The 19,738-nt window shown below is 36.7% G+C and overlaps 2 protein-coding genes across 5 annotated transcripts in view; one reads left to right on the plus strand and one right to left on the minus strand.

Annotated features, from left to right (window-relative positions):
* The window catches only part of LOC116288367 (uncharacterized), a 20,479-nt gene extending 2,113 nt beyond the window's left edge, over window positions 1–18,366 (minus strand). Inside the window, exons 1-14 of one of the 3 annotated variants that reach the window (XM_031695140.2) lie at window positions 18,215–18,366; window positions 10,563–12,081; window positions 8,878–9,220; window positions 6,889–7,957; window positions 3,321–3,906; window positions 3,204–3,246; window positions 2,979–3,028; window positions 2,720–2,809; window positions 2,392–2,495; window positions 1,937–2,012; window positions 1,659–1,747; window positions 1,395–1,586; window positions 598–650; window positions 164–337 (exon numbers count right to left, since the gene is read on the minus strand). In XM_031695140.2, coding sequence (XP_031551000.1) covers window positions 164–337; window positions 598–650; window positions 1,395–1,586; window positions 1,659–1,747; window positions 1,937–2,012; window positions 2,392–2,495; window positions 2,720–2,809; window positions 2,979–3,028; window positions 3,204–3,246; window positions 3,321–3,906; window positions 6,889–7,957; window positions 8,878–9,220; window positions 10,563–11,955 — 4,262 coding nt within the window. In that variant the 5' untranslated portion in view covers window positions 11,956–12,081; window positions 18,215–18,366. Of the gene's footprint in view, window positions 1–163; window positions 338–597; window positions 651–1,394; window positions 1,587–1,658; window positions 1,748–1,936; window positions 2,013–2,391; window positions 2,496–2,719; window positions 2,810–2,978; window positions 3,029–3,203; window positions 3,247–3,320; window positions 3,907–6,888; window positions 7,958–8,877; window positions 9,221–10,167; window positions 10,415–10,562; window positions 12,082–13,163; window positions 13,363–18,214 lie in introns of those variants that run through there. The other 2 variants (XM_031695139.2, XM_089028494.1) reach the window with 2 other exon arrangements.
* On the plus strand, window positions 16,126–19,655 carry LOC148912237 (uncharacterized). Of its 2 annotated transcripts, XM_089028496.1 has the most exons (3): window positions 16,126–16,241; window positions 17,949–18,083; window positions 18,357–19,655. In XM_089028496.1, exons 2-3 carry the CDS (start codon window positions 17,971–17,973, stop codon window positions 18,568–18,570), a joined length of 327 nt encoding a protein of 108 aa, XP_088884622.1. In that variant the 5' UTR covers window positions 16,126–16,241; window positions 17,949–17,970; the 3' UTR covers window positions 18,571–19,655. The 2 variants fall into 2 exon arrangements, with proteins under 2 accessions (XP_088884622.1, XP_088884621.1); XM_089028495.1 differs by lacking the exon at window positions 16,126–16,241 and having other exon boundaries at window positions 17,747–18,083.
* The last annotated feature ends 83 nt before the right edge of the window (window positions 19,656–19,738 follow it).

Below are 19,738 nucleotides of genomic sequence, written 5' to 3' on the forward strand. Positions count from 1 at the left end.
ACTCAAGCTCATGGCTGGTTTAAACATCGTTGTTGTTGATGATGTTAGTGATGATGATGATGATGATGATGATGATGATGATGATAGTGGTGGTGGTGGTGTTGGTGATGATAATGACGACGATGACGATTATAGGTTTGCATTCTACATAGTTTGAGCTTACCTTCCACAGACTTTACATGCATATTCGGGTAAAGGTCCACCTTCTACAGTAGGTTGTGGCATAGGTGCTGGAACGTATGGTTTACGTTTTTTAACCACTACAGGTACACTATCCTGGTTTAGTGATGTTGTTGCGGGGTTTCGTCTTTTTCGTGGTTCGCTTGGTTTCATGAAACTAAGCAAGATATTCTTATTAGATGTAAGTAGTTGAAAACTAAGCAAAACGAAATAAAAACGAAAGAAGAAAAATGAGAGTATTTTGATTAAGAGTAGTTGCCAAGCAACCAAAAAGCGCCTGGAGGAATGAGATGATTAATAACTCAAATACATCATCAGATGAATCAAGGTGAGAGGTGCGAGGTGTCAAGATGAATACAAGGTGCTGTGAAAACTAATAAGCAAGAGGAAGAGAGGTGATGAAATAAGTCAACATACCTTCCGCCATGTACACGAATATGACCATTGAGTGCTTGCCTTGAGACGAATTTCTGTCACGAAACAAATGAAACACTTAATAAAGCGATATCAATAAGAAAGAGACAAGATATCAGCCAAAAGTTGAAAGAAAATTACAGGAATGGGTGGGAAACAGCTTTTGAAACCCAGTGTATTATATTCAACCATGATATTGGGTCTTAAGAAGCCTTGCTTGGCCTTCTGATTTCAATAGCACAATTATATTAATTTGGCAATTAAGAATAATCAATCAAGATTTGATCAAGTAATTCTGCTATTCGTGTTGCATGAACATGAAAAATCGCCTGTGGATTGAGCTGGTTGTCGAGCGGTTCTTAATTATATTGAGTTAACTTTTCAAGCCAAACATTCCTACATTCTTTGATTCATGATTCACATCGGCAATGTAGTAGTAAGTGGAGCCTGATAGACAGTATTATAAGGTGTTTAGTGGAGCCTGATAGACAGTATTATAAGGTGTTTAGTGGAGCCTGACAGACAGTATTATAAGGTGTTTAGTGGAGCCTGATAGACAGTATTATAAGGTGTTTAGTGGAGCCTGATAGACAGTATTATAAGGTGTTTAGTGGAGCCTGATAGACAGTATTATAAGGTGTTTAGTAAGTTAATATTCTCAGTTCTGTAATGACTTCAACAGGATAGACAAGCTCTGTTCAATCACCTTGGCAACGAAGTTATTCTTCGTTTCAATACATGCAAAGAGAAACCCTGAACAACACGACCGGTCAGATAATAAAGGTTCTAGTGATACTTACTGCGCTACACTGTGGAAAGTCACATTCAAATAAGGAAGGATTACTGCTGGTTTCACTATCAGAGTCATAATCAACATCTTCTTCAAATGAATCAGAGTCAATGTATCTGGTTCTTCCTCTTACTGCCTCGGGGTTGTTTGCCTTCCAAAGGTAATAAAATTCTACGCAGTCTTGAACTGTCTTGGTGCCAATCTGACAGCAAACAAATTGTTCATACAATTAAGACTGTTTTACGCTGGAGTGACCAACAGTTATAAGCATTACCTCTTTTTGAATGTCATTGAAATCCTTGTTTTTTGCCCTGAAAGCATTGCGGAAAGACTGTCTTTCTCTGGCCGACCACTTTATTGAACCTAAATATAAATGTAAAGAGTAAGAAAAAAATCAATGAAAAAATAGGCAATAAGATGAATTAATATGAAGGGAAGCTATTTTTGACAATGTGACAAATAGAAAAAAGAAGGAAATGAAGATCTTTTGTGGAACTTTTTCAAATCGAGACAAGATTGTTATCGTTATGATAAGTAATGACATTTATTTACCTTCATAATGGTAATCAAACATGGGATCAGTTGGTACCCTTACATATTTCTTACTCAGCATTAACTTAACAGCTTCCTGTAACAACAAGACAACAAAACATTATCAACATGAGGTGTGTCATCTTCACATAAGACTTTGTGCTATACAGTAGCTGCTCCTTGTAAAGTTAATGTTGTTGTTGTGGTGGTTGTTGTTGCTGTGTTGGTGGTTGTTGTGGTGATTTTTGTTTTGGTTGTTGTTGTTGTGGTGGTTGTTGTTGTTGTGGTAATTGTTGTTGTTTGATTGTTGTTGTGGTGGTTATTGTTGTGGTGACTTTTGTCGTGGTTGTTGTTGATGTTGTTGTGGTAGATTTGAGGTGATGATTGTTTTTGTAGTGGTTGTTGTGGTTGATGAGGTTGTTATTGTGGTTGTTGTGGTCGTTTTGAGACATCAAATCACTAAAGATAATAATAACCTTGATGTTTCCTTTAGTTCTTCGTAATATATGTAGAGCATACTCCTTGTTTGAGCCACCACCAAATACAGCAGCAGATGCAGTCATTTCTAAGAATGCATGAACTAAAACCAATATATAAAATACTTATTAGTGACACTAGAACAGTTATTCCTAACCCCTGATAAAACCCCTTAACTTTGAATCAAGATTGTAGCAGGAAAGAGATAAGTATAAGGTCTGTCTTGATAAATGTAAGTAAATTATTATTTACTAAGTAAGGAATGTTTAATAGGAAATCTTGTCTGTCTATTGTTGAGTAAATACAGTAATGTTGTTGTGTACTTACTTTCTTCAGGCCTTCCCTTCTTCTTCTCATCCATGGGGACCCAGCACAGTGTAGCTTTGTGCACATCATTCTTTGCTAACTCCTTGGATACTAAAAAACACACAAAACATTATTTGAAAGTCTAACCAAGAATTAAACTAAAGCTTGATTCACTATTAATTTGCATTTGATGTTGCATAATTTACTATTACTAACTTAGCATCTCATTTTCTACATTATTTATTTTTTATATACAGTATTAATATTATGAATAACTTACAAAGTCTATCTGGAATCTTGGCTTGGAATTGAGGACCAACATTAATTTTTCTGTAAAGATAAGAAAATCATTACAATGAAATTAAGTATATGCTGAAGGATTATCAAATAATTTCAAGATACAAGTTTGAGCTAGACATCTAGATATAATGGTATTTAGAGAAACATAATAATTGTTGTTGAATTATTTATGTTCATCTATGAGGTAAAACAGTTCAATACTTACGGTTCAGGAAAGGTAAGAGATTCTTCTTCACCATCTATGCTGCCTAAAAAGAACAACGTCAAACCAATAAGATATCCCTACCAGTTCCTAAGGTGCCCTAATCTAATGTATACTTACTTCTACAGCTGCGACTGCTGAGTAAGAGTCTACTTGGAGTCATTGGTAACTGTGGCAACATAGATCTTGGGGTCAGATTTCCTGCAGCATTGACATGGCTGAACACACTGCGAGGGCTTAACATAGGAGGAGGAGTGTAAGGAGGAGAACATGGTCTATTCCTGTTGGTTGGTGATCCTGGATGATTGGAAAAGTAAGCTGTACTAGCAGAAGGAGGAATCTTGAGAGGCTCTGGTCGGCGTTTACGTTGGGGTGTCACAATTGCTGCAGGATTCCTGAAGATACCATCATCAGCTGAAGCATCCTTCACATTCCCTGTCTTCTGTTCTTCTTTTATAACATTTCCTTCGGGAACATGATGGAAAGTGTTATCTGTTCTTTGGTAACTCATATCTACTGGTTTTCTGTCATGTCTTACTCCAGCAGCAAAATGGACACTCCTAGGGTAACGGTCAATATTATCACTATCAACTTCACTAGCACTACTGTTGCTGCTTGGGGAGCCAACATGACTGATGGAGGTCTTCACATTACCCATTGATACATCTGAAGTATTGTATTGTTTGGAAGATTCATCATACCTAACCTGGTAATATACAAGGGCTACAAGTTAATCCTATATATATATATACATTGTAATACATAAATAGTATTTGTAGCACACAGATATGGTTTTAATTTATCACTAAATAAAGTGAACCTGGGGAAAAATCCAATTCAATAAACAGCATTACCCAAAACTTAGATACAGTAATAGACATGATCTATTGGTCTATTTGCTATGAAAGTTACTTACTAAACTGATATTTAGTACATTTTCAGGTAAATGAATCAATACATTTTATAGCAAGAAAAAAGTGCTTACATGCATATGACAACAACATTACTAATAAAAGGTTTTGATGAATATGTAAAAAAAAAAGATCTAGTTAAAAAATCAAATAACTTATAAAACAAGAATCACAACAATATTTCTCACAGCATATATATTTTCTTAGGTTTCTTAGGGGTTTATGTATTCAATTTTTGTTTTTGCATTTTTTAGTGTAAAGCAAATTCTAAGAACTTATCAACAATTTCTTGGGGATATACTGAAAATTACAAATAGCAGAGAATGATAAGGGATTTTGTACAACACGATTTATTATTTCTAAATAAATGTCTTGAAATATTGCATTAATTGTAAAGGCAGAGAAAGAGGAAAAAGAGAGAGGTGATATTGATAAAGTCAATGATAAGAATAGTTCATGGCTAAAAAAAATTAAAAGAGGAACTTCTGTATTTAGAATTAATAACAGCTTAGATACCAAGAATTTTGAGAAGTTAAGAGAGAAAAATGGCTGAGAAAACGTCATATGAAAGTACCATATACATGTACATGTAATATCCTGACAACTAACAATACAGCTCCTTCTAGAAAATACATCAAGCCAAAAAAAAGACTAATAGTCAAGATTAAAAATCCAAACCTTCATGCAAAAATAGAGATATGTTATGGTGTTTAGCAGTTTTGTTTCGTGGATATTTAAAATCTGACTAAATTATATGCTAGGTATTTTGATATTTGAATTAAGGGAAGAAAAAAGGGTTGGAAAAAAGAGCTGTGTGTGAAAGATAACGAAAGTACCTGCCTTGACCATTCTGTTGTGATGAGGATCGGCTTAAAGGTGATCTCTGCATTAATCTGGTTGTTGAAGACAGCACAGAGAAGCCTAGAGCCTTGGGCTCCATTAGATACAATCAACTATACTTTCAATATTCTATTCAATACTACTGGTTGTAAATAGAAAGGTACTACAACTACAACTGCAGAAAATGTAGCCGATAAATGAAGTCACATGACCACTCAGTCATCAGCGAGAGGGAGAGAGATGGAGAAAAATTATGAGGAGATATTCCTCCTCCTACAGTAAAACAAAATGCAAATCCACCAGAAATAGGATTCCCACAAAGCAACAAGGACAGCCAATCAGATGTGAATTCTGTTTAAGATATCCAATCAAAATGAAGAATACAGGTCACCTGTCAGAAAGTGATAAATTTAGAAGCAGCAGCTGGCTGTGTTAACAATGACTTATGAATATTAATAAGTGTATGTCATTTGCTATTCAAATATTGAATCTCTCTGCTAGATGAGAGAGAAAAAGGAGGTACAGCAAAAACTATCCATAGTTGAAAGCTAGTGAAAATCAGTGAAAATATTGGAAACAATTTAAGTGAAATATGAACAAGAATTACAGCAATTTTAGATTCTTTTTTGTTTTTCGTTGTTTTTTTTTTTGTTTAAAAAATCTAAAAAAATATACAAAAAAGAATAGAAGCAGTGAGTAAATACAAAAGATACATCAGAAGAAATCCTAGAAAAGGAATAATGAGGGGATGTTAATTGTGTTTTGGATATTAATGTAATGGAAAGATATGTAAAATGTGCCATCCCTGAAAACCTAGGCTTTTATGAAAATGAATTACAGATTAAAAGGAACCTATAAAGAAACAACAACTATAAAAGAAGGAATCAAATGAGCAAGTCAGAAACAAACATGATTATTAGAACATGGAAGAACATTTTACCAAGGAAAAACTAACTGTAAAAACTGTGAAGTTGTGAATCTGAATTTTAAAATGAACAGTGTTAGTTTTACTAAAATGAAACAATACTAGGGCATTCAAGTCATACTTTGTGCATGATTCTCAAATTGGAATTATGGCATTGTACTTTACATATTTATCTATACTGAAGAATGGCATAAAAGTAGTTTCAGCAGGACAGCAAATATTCTTTATGACTTATTGACAACTTAACATTTCTTTCAAAACTAGCTGTTAATTCCATTAAACAAGTTTGTGTCTCCCTAGCATTTTAAGCTTTTCCTAACTGGCATACTTGACAAAAGACTTGGACAATATTCTAATAGCATTTTAGCAGATATTATTAAAGGATGGCAACTAAAGTAAAGCCTGTAGATGTCAAGAAAAGAAGAAATACTCTAAAATGGTTTAAGTGATGTCAGATGTGTTGATTGATAACTAGTTGTCTCTGAAAATGTCTCTAGATGTTTTGAAATAACATGTTATAAATCATAGACAACTAGTTATCAATTGGATGTCAGATGTGTTATTGAACATGTTCAAAGGAGAACTTCCAATGTATTACGAGTATTGATTACTTGTTGAAAGAACCTATCAAAATCATAAAAAACTATTTCCTATCTTTGATTTTATCTCCACATATATATCTGGCTTTAAAAAATATTTATAATTTACAGTGCCAGAAGTAAAGAAAGTAAAATAGAAGCTAGTAGGGGCAATGCTAAGTAAAACCAACATGGAATTGGTGAAAATCTTTACCCTCTCCCTCTCCCCCTCATCAATAACAAGGGGAGTAGAATTTTAATGGGTTTGAATTGAAAGGTATTGGAGGTATATTTAGGTGTTTTAAGCATGTTTAAATGCTGGATATGGGGTCTAACATTAGATTCTTAGAGAAAAACATGTAGATAATATCTGGAACCTCATAATCAAACTTTACAACAGAGAAGCAGAGTGTATTATACTCTGTTATACTTACTTGTTGCCACTGTGTGCCTGATGGATGAACACCATAGTAACCTTCCCTGGTGTAAAGGTGTTGTCCCTTTTCTTTGGCTGTTGCTATGGCAATAGCAGTAGGATCAGTTGGTGTGCCCGCAGCTGTAGACTGTACAGCCTGTCTTATGAATGTACCCGGTGTTGTAGAAGATGATGGTTTTTCTATTGAAGGAGACTGTTGAGTAACTTTGCCTGGATGTGAAGCATTTGAACCTTGTTGTTGTTGAACTATTTCACTGTGTTTATCAGCTTCGGCATATAGTCTAGCAGCTAGTTGTTGTCTCTGGATATTTTGACCATTGACTATCATTGGATGGCCATGATATACTTGCTGGGCAAACATTGGTGGGTATGTATACACACCAAACCTGGGGTCTTGACCTTGAAAAACAGAAGCCTGGTACCACTGCTGGGGATAAGGAATTCCCTCAGGGTACATCATATATTGTTGAGTAGGAGGATAGTGTTCTACAGCAGACTGCTTCTCCCTGTGTTCTTGTACTCTCTCAGCAGCTTGTTTCAGCATGTCAATAGCAGTATGTGGTTTGGATTCCTCTGCACTTGTTTGCATTGCTTCTGTCCCTTTGTCTGCTGGTACATGTGCGACCTCCTCTGAACCAGTAGAGCTGAAACTGTCACTGTTACGCTCTCTTGATAGGACTATTTTGGTTTGATCTCTTACATATGCAGCATCATGTGTACTACCTGGCGTTGAAGTACCAGAACTCTTACCACTCTCATATTCACCAGATCTCAAATGATCCAAAATTGCATCATGTACTTCATGTTTTAAACCTCTATCTTTAGGTGGCCTGCCTCTACCAGGTTTAGTTACATTGACCACATTAGCAGTAGATAGAGTATCAGTTGTCTCTGTTGTGGTTAGTGCAGGGCTTGATGTTCTACTTCCTTGGCTGCTGCCTTGGTTGGCTGCATGGTGGTTTTCTAGGTGTCTGCGAAGTGATCTCATGTCACAGTAACTCTTGTCACAATCTTGGTAGCTGCATTCATAGGGCTTCTTATCCCTATGTGTCACCATGTGTCCATTTCTGTGAAAAAGAGAAATACAGAAAATAATCTCTCAAAGAATTTTATAAATTCATTTAAAAATCTTTGATTGTTAAAAAGAAATAAACATATATACAGTCATAAAAAGCATGAACTAAAAACAATTAATGCATTCATTGTCACTTAAGAAATATTCATGTCAAAGGTCACACAGTATGATTTGAAGAGCTGTCTAACTAAATATGATATGCCTGAGGCAAATGACAATATCACACAAGAATCCTTACAAAAACCCACACAGAAAATGAACTTCAACCTATTCATGACTAATAAATTATTTTAATAGAATACAAATAAGAAGGCAATAATCTGCAATTTATGGAGGACAGTCACACATAATCTCCAGAGAGAGATAGAACAAAGGATTGTATGACAAAGCACCCTGGAAATAAGTCATGACAGGCATTGCTAGGTAAATAAATAGAATCAAGGAATCATGTTTATCTTTCATCATGAAACCTTAAAATATTTAATTCACAGAATATGAAATGTTTACTGACATAATTAACAAAATTATTAAAAATCAATGGTTTTTTTCTCAGATGAAATCACATTCCTAAATACTAATTTGGTAATACTCTTTTAAGCAAAATGATAAATAATAAAGGAAATATACCATGTTTGAGTAAAACGTTAATTTACATTGAACAGAAAAGTTCCTATCATGTCGTAGACAGCTAAGAGTCATGTTCTAACCAGTTCCTTTTCATTTTTAAAGGTCTAGGTCATACCCATCAATAATTTACTTCAAGTTATTTATTTGTTCCTTTAAAATCTTGATATTATGAATGTATTGTAAATAATCTGTAAAATTTGCTGTCAGAAATACATTTGCCAATGGTAAATGAGAAAATGAAAAATGTGTGGTCTGAGAGGTCAAGAAGGGAATCAACAAACTTACAAGTGATCTTGTCGTTTAAATCCTTTGCTGCATATAGAACACACATATCTTCTTTCATCACTGTGTGTTAGTTTGTGTTTGGCCAATGCACTGGATGACCCAAAGATTTTACCACACTGCTCACACTTGATCTCTGGCTTGCCTCCAGAAACAGGTTTGGGTCTGCCTTTGGATTTGGCAGCTTGGGATTTGTTATCAACATCATCCACAGATTGAGGCAGAGGGCTATCTCTGTCACTATTGATTGACATGGATGGGGATTCAGATCTTTTAGACTCATCCATGGCTGTTGATGGTGATGCAGGGTTGACATGGTGTGGACTGACAAATGGTTTTGAATTATCTGCAAGATATAATAAAAACAGTTGACTTAGGGATTAGCAAATCTAAACTATACCAACAGTCCTTGTTAAATATAATTCTCCAGAAAATGATCCAGAAATACAATTAGAAACAAAAGCCAACAAGAATCAACATGTACCATAAGCACATATCCAGCAGCAGGAAGCTGAGGTGTACAGGGTTAATATTCCAAAAAGGTTTTCACACTCAAGCATTCATCTCTAAAATATTTGGAAGAATGCCACCTAGGCTGTTTACAGGGCTATTGAATATATAATATTACAGAAGCATGTCAAATAAATAAAATTATGTAACATGACTTTATTCCTTGCTTTAGGACAAGATTTTGTCAAAGTTCCCTTACTCCATCATCAAACATTCTTAGCAAAAGTTCTTGAATGTTCCAGATCATTAAATATTACCTTAAGTACCTAATAATTGTTCTATGATGGGTGAAATAAGGTTCTAGAATTATGCAGTTTAATTTTGGAGTAAGATATTTGAAAAGCAAGAACTGTACTTCCTATAACACAGCAAGGACACAGCAATACCAGGAACACACTCTCTTAAGTGTCACTAATCTGAATTCATGACTAGATAGTATTCAGTAATCAGTACGGGGTCTACAATAATGTCTGTGTAAAAATTCCTAATACATAGAGCTTTCTTGCATTGAGAAACAAACAGGATTTTCTTTGCACAACTGAGGTCTTGCAAATATCATGCAATGCTTTACCCCAAAAAGTGTCTATGCACAGCAAAACCATCTAAAAGAGTCAGACATTTATATGCCTTTGATTACAGGCCAGCAGAAGCAACTGATTTACTTATTACATGCAGGTCACACAATAATATTCTAGCCAAGGTTTAAGCATCCATGTGCAATAATACACTCAAAATAACTCTAGTCCTCTAGCTTGACTGTTTTGTACACTCTCAATGACTTACCAGAGGAAAAAAGCAGGCTTGTGCTCATTTGGATATTGCATGCCAGCATGTCTGTTTTTTGTGACATAATTATTCAGTGAATATTAAGAGTCTGTGGTTCACGGGTCCAAAACCATGTCTCATATAACTTATACCTCCAGCTAATATCCAGAGGAAGACTTTCATTCTGATTTACTAAAGTAACTTACTACCTTGTTTGAAGAGAAAGAGGTGTAATGGCCTTTGAATGCAAGCATCATGAAAATACATGCAACGCATACTAATGACGCAAACAGAATGACAATATTATGGTTCACTGCACACATCACAGTAGTATAGAAACAAAAGAGTTGAATTACATCATGTCTTTAATTGGATACGTGACACTTCATTCAAAAGAGAACTTATCTACTTACTAATTGACTTCTCCTGTGTAGTGGATGCCTGTGAATCACTAGGTTGTCCTGTGTTGGTTGTTTTGGCTGTATTAGGCACTGAGGGTCTCTGCTGACGCATGCCAGTAGATTCTCCTTGAATGTTTGGCACAAATGTAGGAACAGAAGCAAAGTTTTCTTTATAGTGACTAGGGTCAGCTCCCATGGGAATACCTTGGTAATACATGCCATCAATGACTCTAACTGGACCTATGCCTGGCAGAACAGCAAAGCCAGGTGGAACTAATCCTTGTCTATCAACATACTGCATGTTATTACTAACTGCAGCTTGAATATGGTTGGGTAGAACTCCATACATGCCATTATTTTCTGTTGCATCTCCAGGGCTGCTTGCTACAGGAACTTGCTGTTCTGGCCTATTTGCAGCATATTCTGCTCTTTGGCTAGGATGTAAAGCTCTGTTATCAGCAAACCTAGCCCTAATAATCTGATCTCTCATCATTTGAGCATGGGTTGGTAAGACACCTAGTGCCTGGGGGCCACCTGCTTGTGACATGGCCACTAAATTAGGATACTGCATGTAGTAAACTTGAGGCACTGCTCTTTGATCAAGATTCTTTTCCATGTCTCTAGAGCCTTGAAGTCTCGAAGCTCTGTCTCTTTCGCTATCGCTTTCATAGTCTTCCTTGTTATCCCTTTTTCCAACAGGTGTTTTATTTTTGAAATCCTCGTGGGTATTGCGGTGATAATGATAGACACGATCATTACTATGAACATTAGCATTTTTGCCAGATAGTCCTGCATCCTCACTAGAAATACTTTCATTGCAATGAAGATTTATATAGTCTTCTTTGCTATTTGGGTTCATTTTCTTTATATCTCTGCTGTCAGAATCATTTTCTGAACTCATTTCCTGTGTGGTTCGTTTGATCACGCTCGTTCCACGTTCTGCGAATTCATTATAAGGTACCTCAGCATTATTTGTACGGCCTTGTCTCTCGTTGTATTCAGATCCATACGACTGGCTTCGCTTTTGATTTGCCAAATCAATCCATCGTTCTCGAGAAAAAGAACCAAAGTTTGTCCTTCTTTCTTCTAACCCGAGTTTCTCTCCCTCATGCGCTTCAGCATTTTTTCTCTCCGAAGTTGAGGCCGGACGAAAGTCCCTGTTCTCTACGTAAGCATCCTTTCTGTTCAAGCGAGAGACCGATTCTCTAACCTGAGCAATCTCTTCCTCATTCATTATGACATGGTCCTCAATATTTGCTGTTTCAGCGAGTCGTGAGCGAACAGATACTGTTTTTTTAACCGACTGGATTTGATCTTCGTGAGTATCAACACTGTACAGAGATGGCGCTGGTTCCTCTTGGCCTTCTGTGTCCGGACTTGCACACGGGACATTCTCATAAGACATCTTGAATTATTTCTTAACTCTTTAAATATATATACGACCTTTGCTTATAAAGAAATCTTCTATTTTTGACGACACAACTTGAACACCTCTCTCTTTCCGTATAGATTTGAAAGTTCAATCAGTGGCCTGAAAATGTAAACATAAAAATTGTCGTTAAGACACATTTACTAAAGTTTTCGATGAAAATTATAAATCCTCATAAAAAAGCAAAAATTCCTCCAATTCATTTCTTCTGATAAACTATTAGCCGATAATATCCGTCTAAGATAAAGGAATATTGATGTATGCAGCCGCAAAGAAAGTCCGGTTCTTCAAAGGCTCTTAGCGTGCAACTACAGGTCAACTTTCCGCTACAGTTTATTTCTGGACTGAATTTTCAATCTCAGCTTTCGAAGATAGGAAACTCAATGCATGAAAAACCTACCACTAAAATTAGTAAATAGTTATTTTAAAAGTGAAAGTGCGGAAGATAGCAGATAAGCGGCCCAGATAGATGGAGCAAAGCAGCAAAAGCAACTTTTACCTGTTCAGTTCTGATCAAGCGCATAATGCATTTTTTTGTAGTTTGTCCTGGTTAAAACTCACGTGAATCTCATAAACAGTTTTTCGTGTTTTTCTATGCCGGGAGACAGTGTTTTATTGAAAAATCGAGTTAACATTGCGGTCATTCCCCATTCCATGACGTGTTTTCTTTACCTTTAATAGCTGTATACGCAGAATTTCATGTATTCACGAGGGATTTATTTAAATCGAAAGGAGGAAATTGTACGGCCGAGCGAAAGACAAAAACTGGGAAAATTCCCTCAAAATAAAATCCCTCGCATGGCTATTCTGCGTTTTCTTATGTTTAAATGACTTGGAATCCATGGTATTAAGAGTGTAAAGGAAATAAGACTAAGATGAAATAACCAGAAAACGGAAGAGTTCCATAAAGTGGCGTGTACAGATGCAGATGCAAGGCAAGCGATGGGGAGCGCCTTACTCTTTGTTATTCGCCTAGGTATCCGACTAACAACACCACTTTATAAATATCCTTCTTAAATGCAGTTATAAAATCAAACTTACAAGGGAAAAGACACAGCCTTGAAGCCCTTACGTGGCAATTTGATTTACGAAAAACACAACTCCGACCCACAACTGTTCATGACGACAATCAGCTCGTTGTGGACGTTTCCACGCGTTCTACTCTACAGATCGTAAAAACCTACCTTTCTCCTTCTCTTTTAAGCCTGAATTCATTACTAAGCCATTGAATTACAACTAGGAAAGTTCCTTCAGCTGTAGAAAGTCCTTGTGAGGATAGATTTCGAGCGATAAGTCTGCTATTTGCCGATCACAATGTTTCCTGAATTGCGATTTTTGCTACGTTTGTGTGCTAACCGGTCCTTACTCTAGTCAGTCTATTCATAACTACGTCATCACAAGGTCAATATAACAATGACATACCCACGCATTGACCAATCGCTGCACAGTAATGTTCCCTGGGGAAATTGGGTGTGCATATGAACCGGTCAAATTCCTTGTACTCTTTCTGCAAACAACAACAAAGCACAATTCCGGATCCGCGCCAAAAAAACCGATCGTCCAGCAAACTTCCTGCCTTGGGAAATGCCTCGAAACTAAATCGTAGACCTGGGATTTGGTTAATTCATAGAAAAACATTTGCAGAATGTTCACAGTTTTGGAAATTTTGCATGAATACCAAAGAGTACCGGTTTCTGCTTGTATTGCTTTAGCTGGCCTCGTGCATCACGGCCGGAAATACTCCAAATAAGTGCTTCCGCAAATCCGCCATCGTGTCATATTGAACGTAAAAAATCGATAGTGTTCAAGTTCTTGTTTTCCTACTAAAAATGCTAAAATCTACAAAGACAATTCAGGTATTGAGATATTTTTAGCTTTTTGTTTTTACGTTTCGACGACACACGCACGTAGATATATTGTTAAAGTTCCTGCTAGGGGTCATAGATTTTGCGTCGTTGCCATAAATATCCATAAAATATTGGAACTACATCACATGAGTGAAGAAAGTACTGAATATAAAACATGCAGTAGTTAAAGTCCATTCGGAAGTGCATTCTAGGAGCCTCTCATGACGAAATTTACTACATTTTTAAAACCATTATCAATTATTCCAAACTGTCTGATTAATCTTATCGATGTCAAATATTCTAGCTACGTTTTGGAACTGCTGATGTATACTAATTAGATCGATAATGAGCCGCGTTGGCGTTTATTGTGTCGTTACGTTGCCCGGGTTATAAATTACATCATCACATAATTTCTCGAAACCACTTCTCGCTGCCAAGAGGTCGTGGCATGTGCAAACAGTTTGCACGTTCGCGTGTGACTGTTTAATGTACATAAAAAACAAGATTCATATTCCTTGGAATCGTAGTTAAATTTTGTTTAAGGTAAGCGAAACATTGAAAGAGTGCTGTAATAGAGTTTTCGATAAAAGCGGGTATTTAATAAATATTTCTGGGTAAGCGCGTTGTCGATCTGTCGTTCTCTTGGAAACTGAAATATTGTAAAACAATAGCTTTGGTCTAATGGAGCCCGGCGATTGGAAAATGAGCTCATTCGTATCAGATGCAGAGATAACAAAGGGAGAACAATAGATATTGAACTTTTGAATATGGTAAATTAGCAAACGAGCCAGCTGGCCCACAAACGCGTGCTTTTGAACGACAGCGCACGCCTTGACTTACAAAGGAACGGATATGATGTTTGGATAAAGGTACATATAATCGAGCTGAAACAAACCAGTCAAGGACCATGCTTAACATCATTCGGTATATTCCTTGTATTTGCCATATAAGGAATAAATGCAGAAGTGGGTAATTTTAATCAAATTAAGATTAAAATATGGAAAATGGCGTTGCAACCGATAAGCGTAAGCATATTTACTGTGGGGTGAGCTTAGAGAAAGAGCAGAAAATATATAATGTGAGACAAAGAAAAAGAAGCCGAATTTTGCATGAGTGAAACCAAAAGCATTGCATAACCTGAAAATGCGTGCGCAACTGATCAGTTGCGGCGAGCTCTGCGGTGCACAGCCTGGCGAGGGAAAAAATATTTCCAAAAACACCGAAGGATATAGACAAAGAAACGGACCACCGCTGTTCTATAATACAAAATAACAAGGACCCAGTTGTAATGTGCATACACACATCTGTTGGCACACACCGCGTAAAATTTTTGACAGCTAATTTGGAAGGTCCCAGGGGTGTGGTAACGCAAAACGTAAGATAATGCAACGTGATATTTTAAGTAAAAGCCCTACTACATGGCTTTGTTGTTTTAGATATCATTACTGGTAAAACACTACGACAAGCTTATCCAATCAGACAGTGCTGAATTAATGCTTGACAAACTGTAATCTTGTTCAATGAAAGCTGTTTTTAAAGTGCAAATACATTTAAAACCAAATGATGCAAGTATGAAATAGCACAGACTTCAGTTCTAGCTGCTACTTTCCACCTATACGAACCAGAAACAAAAAGAAGAACAAAAGAAAAAAACAAAAAAGATAAAGAAAAAAAAGTAGGAGGGACAAGGCATTATGCTTTGAAAATGTCTTTTGTTTTTTCGCTCCTACAATCTCAAAGAAATGTTCAGTTTTTCGTAAAATAAATTAGGAGAAAATGATATATGCATCACCATGGTAATAAAGAATAGGAACTATGAAGCAACCCAGCGGGAGCCCAAATACTTTGGCAATCTGCGATATCAGGGAGATTAGCTGGGTATCGAAGTGTCACGCAATCATCGGAATCTGTTCATACGAGAAATAGAGATTACTTTTCGAATTAGCCTGGAGATTACCGACTACAAAGCGCTGTCTTGTAACTTAGGGCAGTAATTGGGAAAAAAACTTTAAAAAAGGGGAAAGAAGTTACTTTTCTCAGTTATTCTTTCCAGCTGCTCGTAAACCACTGATTGATCAAAATTACAAAAGCAGCTGGTGCATACTGCAATAAATATTTTAGTGAAAGTTCAGAGAAAAGGCCTAGCACTAAACGAAAGCACCAGCTATGCAACAGGTTTGCAACTAACCTCGACAAAGACCCACCCGATCGAAAGGTCGGAATTAGAAAATTACAGTCAATATAAACAAAATAATCTGTTATTTTCAGTTTCGGTTTCGGATAAGTACGGATCAGTTGTTCCTTGATAGAAAGAACTTCCTGTGCAGTTAATTCTTGTCAGCTTTTTAGTTGTGACATTTTTGGGCAGTTGCAGTTTTTCTGTTAAGAAGTAATCTCTTATTTTCTCGCCAGGAGGTACGTATTTCGTGTTTTACTTGACGGTTCAACAAGACTTTCATTGAGAAAAAGAAAAACCTGAAGCCTAAAGCCATGATTATTTTCTTATTATTCTCGACTCTTGTCAACAAAATAGACACTTATTCTATTTTTTACCTTCACTGACCTTGGCCAAGAAGCTCAATACTCATTATACCTGTAAGTATTAAACTTGGAAAAAAAAGAACGCTTCATCCAACGCCGTATGTTGCTGATTTTAGAGCTTAGGAGAGAAAAATGTTTTGAAAACAGCAAAAGTAGAGCTAGTGCTACTGTTTGAGCCAATGATTGTTTCATTTGTTGAACCAGCAATATCTAAACAGGAGACGCGCGAACAGTTCGATGTACAGCGAGCATCAGCCTTGTTCATAGCGACGTACAGGGCGCACCTCAAAAACGTTTTTAGAAAGAGAAGATTCGTTTCTGTCCAAACTGCTTAGATAAATAAAGAGTAACATGAACTTTGAATGACTGTTTTGCAGTCCTTTTACAAATCGGCTTACAGTGTCACATGGGTAGGCTTACAAGCACCGTACACCAGCTAAAATTCCAGGTGTTTCTGCAAACTCTTGTTTAATTATTAACCTCAAACCCAGGAGTTCTAACCGAAAGAAATTGCCTAAGTAGGTCCAAACGTTTCTTCATACTTCAAAATAGCCCAAACACTAAGCTCTGTATTTGAAAGCGAAGGTATTTGTTGGAACTGATCCTGTCTTCCAGCAGAAAGGTTTTGAAGGCTGAGTTTGTCCGAGTTGACTGACTGCAGGTACCTGCTGCTTAGTATATTCTTGCGAATACAAAATACACGTGGGACTTACTTAGAAACCTGACCAAGTAGTCTCTTAGCCAAGAAAAAAGGGAAAGTTTGTTGCTTGAAAATATATAGCGCATATTACTTTCTGGGCAGTGAACAACAGCGTTTTGTTGGTGAAGCTTAAGGCTTTAGTTGCTGCGTTTTCTTTGAGGGGTGCCGTGCACAAATGGAAAATTGGATTTGGAATCGTATAAAAGTCTAATCAGTAATCGGTGCGTTCATAAAAGAAACTGAGAAGTATTTTAAAAAATCGAATAAAGCAAAAATTACCTCCAAATTTCAGTTTGGTCAAACATCAGTGCAGAGTAGCTCTGGATGTGTGCTGTGGAAAAACTGTGGTTCACATTCTTTAATGCTGTAATAAAGGCCAACTGAGCTTAATCCTATGAATTATTCATGATCAGGGACAAGTTTAGCTAGCTGACCACCAATTTCTAACTGGAAAAATGTTAGAAATTCGAATAAGCTAGATGCAGATCAAAATCATGCAAGAATGAATAAGCTCTAAATGTCAAGTCAGTGAGTTTAAATGAATACACTCTGCTTCATTCATTGTTTCTTGGATCAATTACGGAAATACTTTTGTTGAGTTCAATGACCGTTTATTTGAAGCTGAGTGACCCTAGCTTTTAAATAAAACAAGTTAATCTGGAATCACTGTTGAACTTTTTTTGAGCAAAGATTAATCTGCAGAGACGAATTCATGCTGTAACGTGTAAAACGTACGTTCATCTGCATGGCTTAGTTTCCGCATTCCAAGGCAGGAACTGACCTACACTAAGTTTTATTTTGCACAGGAACTAGACATGAAACACCTTAATTAGCGACTACACATTATATGCTAAGAATAAATTCTATTCCTTCTCAAACAGTTTCGAAAGAGGGCTGATATAAATGACATTTCCTTACTTATGCCCATATGAGGTGAAGGAAGAGGTAGCACTAGGATATGAAACACTTCCGCCCTTTCAAACAATACTAGTGATCATTCTAGGCGGCACTCTCAGGTGAGATTTTGCTAATGCTATTTCGTAACGTTACGTAAAAGCACCTTAAACTCATATTATAATAATCGTGTTTCACAATGACGAAGTAAAGCTAAATTAAAGCTCACTATAAGTACCAACATGGAGTTTACCGTTCAAACTGGCTCCACTGCTATACGTGAATACGCTTGACTTCTCTGTACTTCATCTCTGTTTCAAGATAAGATTACCGGGGATCAGACCTCGAAGAATTTTCGTAATAATAACCCTGGTAAAGAGTATTTTTTTCCGCAGGATGTGGTCTTCTAGGAAGCAGAGTACTGAAGTAGTAGTTGCGTGTGAATTATGGACTGAGCTGGATTGTCCGGTGCGATCTTTGTCCAAGGCTACTGAAGCGTTCGTCTTGGTACCAGTCAGGCGTACAGGACTTCCAAAAAGCCACTTTGTTATGGGAAAGTTAACCACCCGACTTGTGATGACAACTGGGCCTGACGAACAGTACGCTTGAGTAACCAATTGACGGCTGTGCTGGAATCATGGTATAGGGCCGTGTTTGCAACCAAAAGGGCATAAAGAATACATTACGAAAGCTAAATGATGTTGCAAAAGATTTCTTCATGCAACTTGCAAGTGATAAATTTCCTTTGCCCAGAGTAATTTTGTTCAAAACTGAGATAACAGGAATACAACTAAACCATACATGCGCGAACGGACTACTGTACAGCAGCGTTTGCGAGGTCTCCTAGGCAACTGATACGTATAAAAGTATGGGAAGGGAAAGTTCAATCTGAATATATGCTGCATGGGCTGTATTAAGAAAACTGGTTAAATTCTCTTATTTTTGACGAAATTGAAAAGTTAAAAGAAAAGGGTTGTGACACTGAATTATTTTGGGAAAGTTTCTGTCTGAAATAAGATGTTTGCGAAATTTCTGAGGAGACACTCCGCCTCATTTTGGATCATTTGTGTCTTTCTCTCTCTTTCTTTGCTTCTGATTTACAGAACCGAATGAATTCGGAAAAAATAGTTTATTTGTCCGAAATCTCCGCCTTTGCAGCTATTTTCTATTGAAATATATTCAGTCGTATACTCTCTCCTCGCACGTCTGTAATATTTTAATAAACAAAGCACTGGATACTCAGGGAAAACTAAACGATATAACAGTGGCTGCCTGCCGGTACCAGAGACTCACAGAGTACCAGTCAATGGTTGTTGCATATGTCTTAATGATTAGCCAATCACTAGTGATGATATACTCGCAGAATCTATTCATGTCAAACCAAGTCTGCGGTCTTCTGATATTTCCATTTATTAATTGTAAGATCTTTATATTGCACCCTCAAATTTTAAACTATTCGTATGTGCGGTTGAACCAAATATAAGGAGGAGGGAAGGTAGGGCTGTGTTTCATGGTAGATTTTTCATTCATGTTCTACTTACCCACCTTGGAAAACTCGTCAGTGTTGTAGTTGCCAGACCGTGAATAAGGAAGACTTCCTAAAAAGAAAAGAATGTAGTCGTTAAATTACTAAGCAATCGCATTGTCATAGCAACCGCACATTGATTTAATTTGAAGATTTTCAGATGAATGTATTCGTGTTTTTTTACTCACTTTTGGGGCAAGAAATTACACAAATCTGACATCATCACTGTTGGAGACAAACATATCAAATTCA

The sequence above is a fragment of the Actinia tenebrosa genome, unplaced genomic scaffold (assembly GCF_029948245.1).
Source record: "Actinia tenebrosa isolate PJP-AT-01 unplaced genomic scaffold, QUT_ActTen_1.0 PGA_scaffold12__29_contigs__length_12842862, whole genome shotgun sequence".
NCBI classification, from domain to species: Eukaryota; Metazoa; Cnidaria; class Anthozoa; order Actiniaria; family Actiniidae; genus Actinia; species Actinia tenebrosa.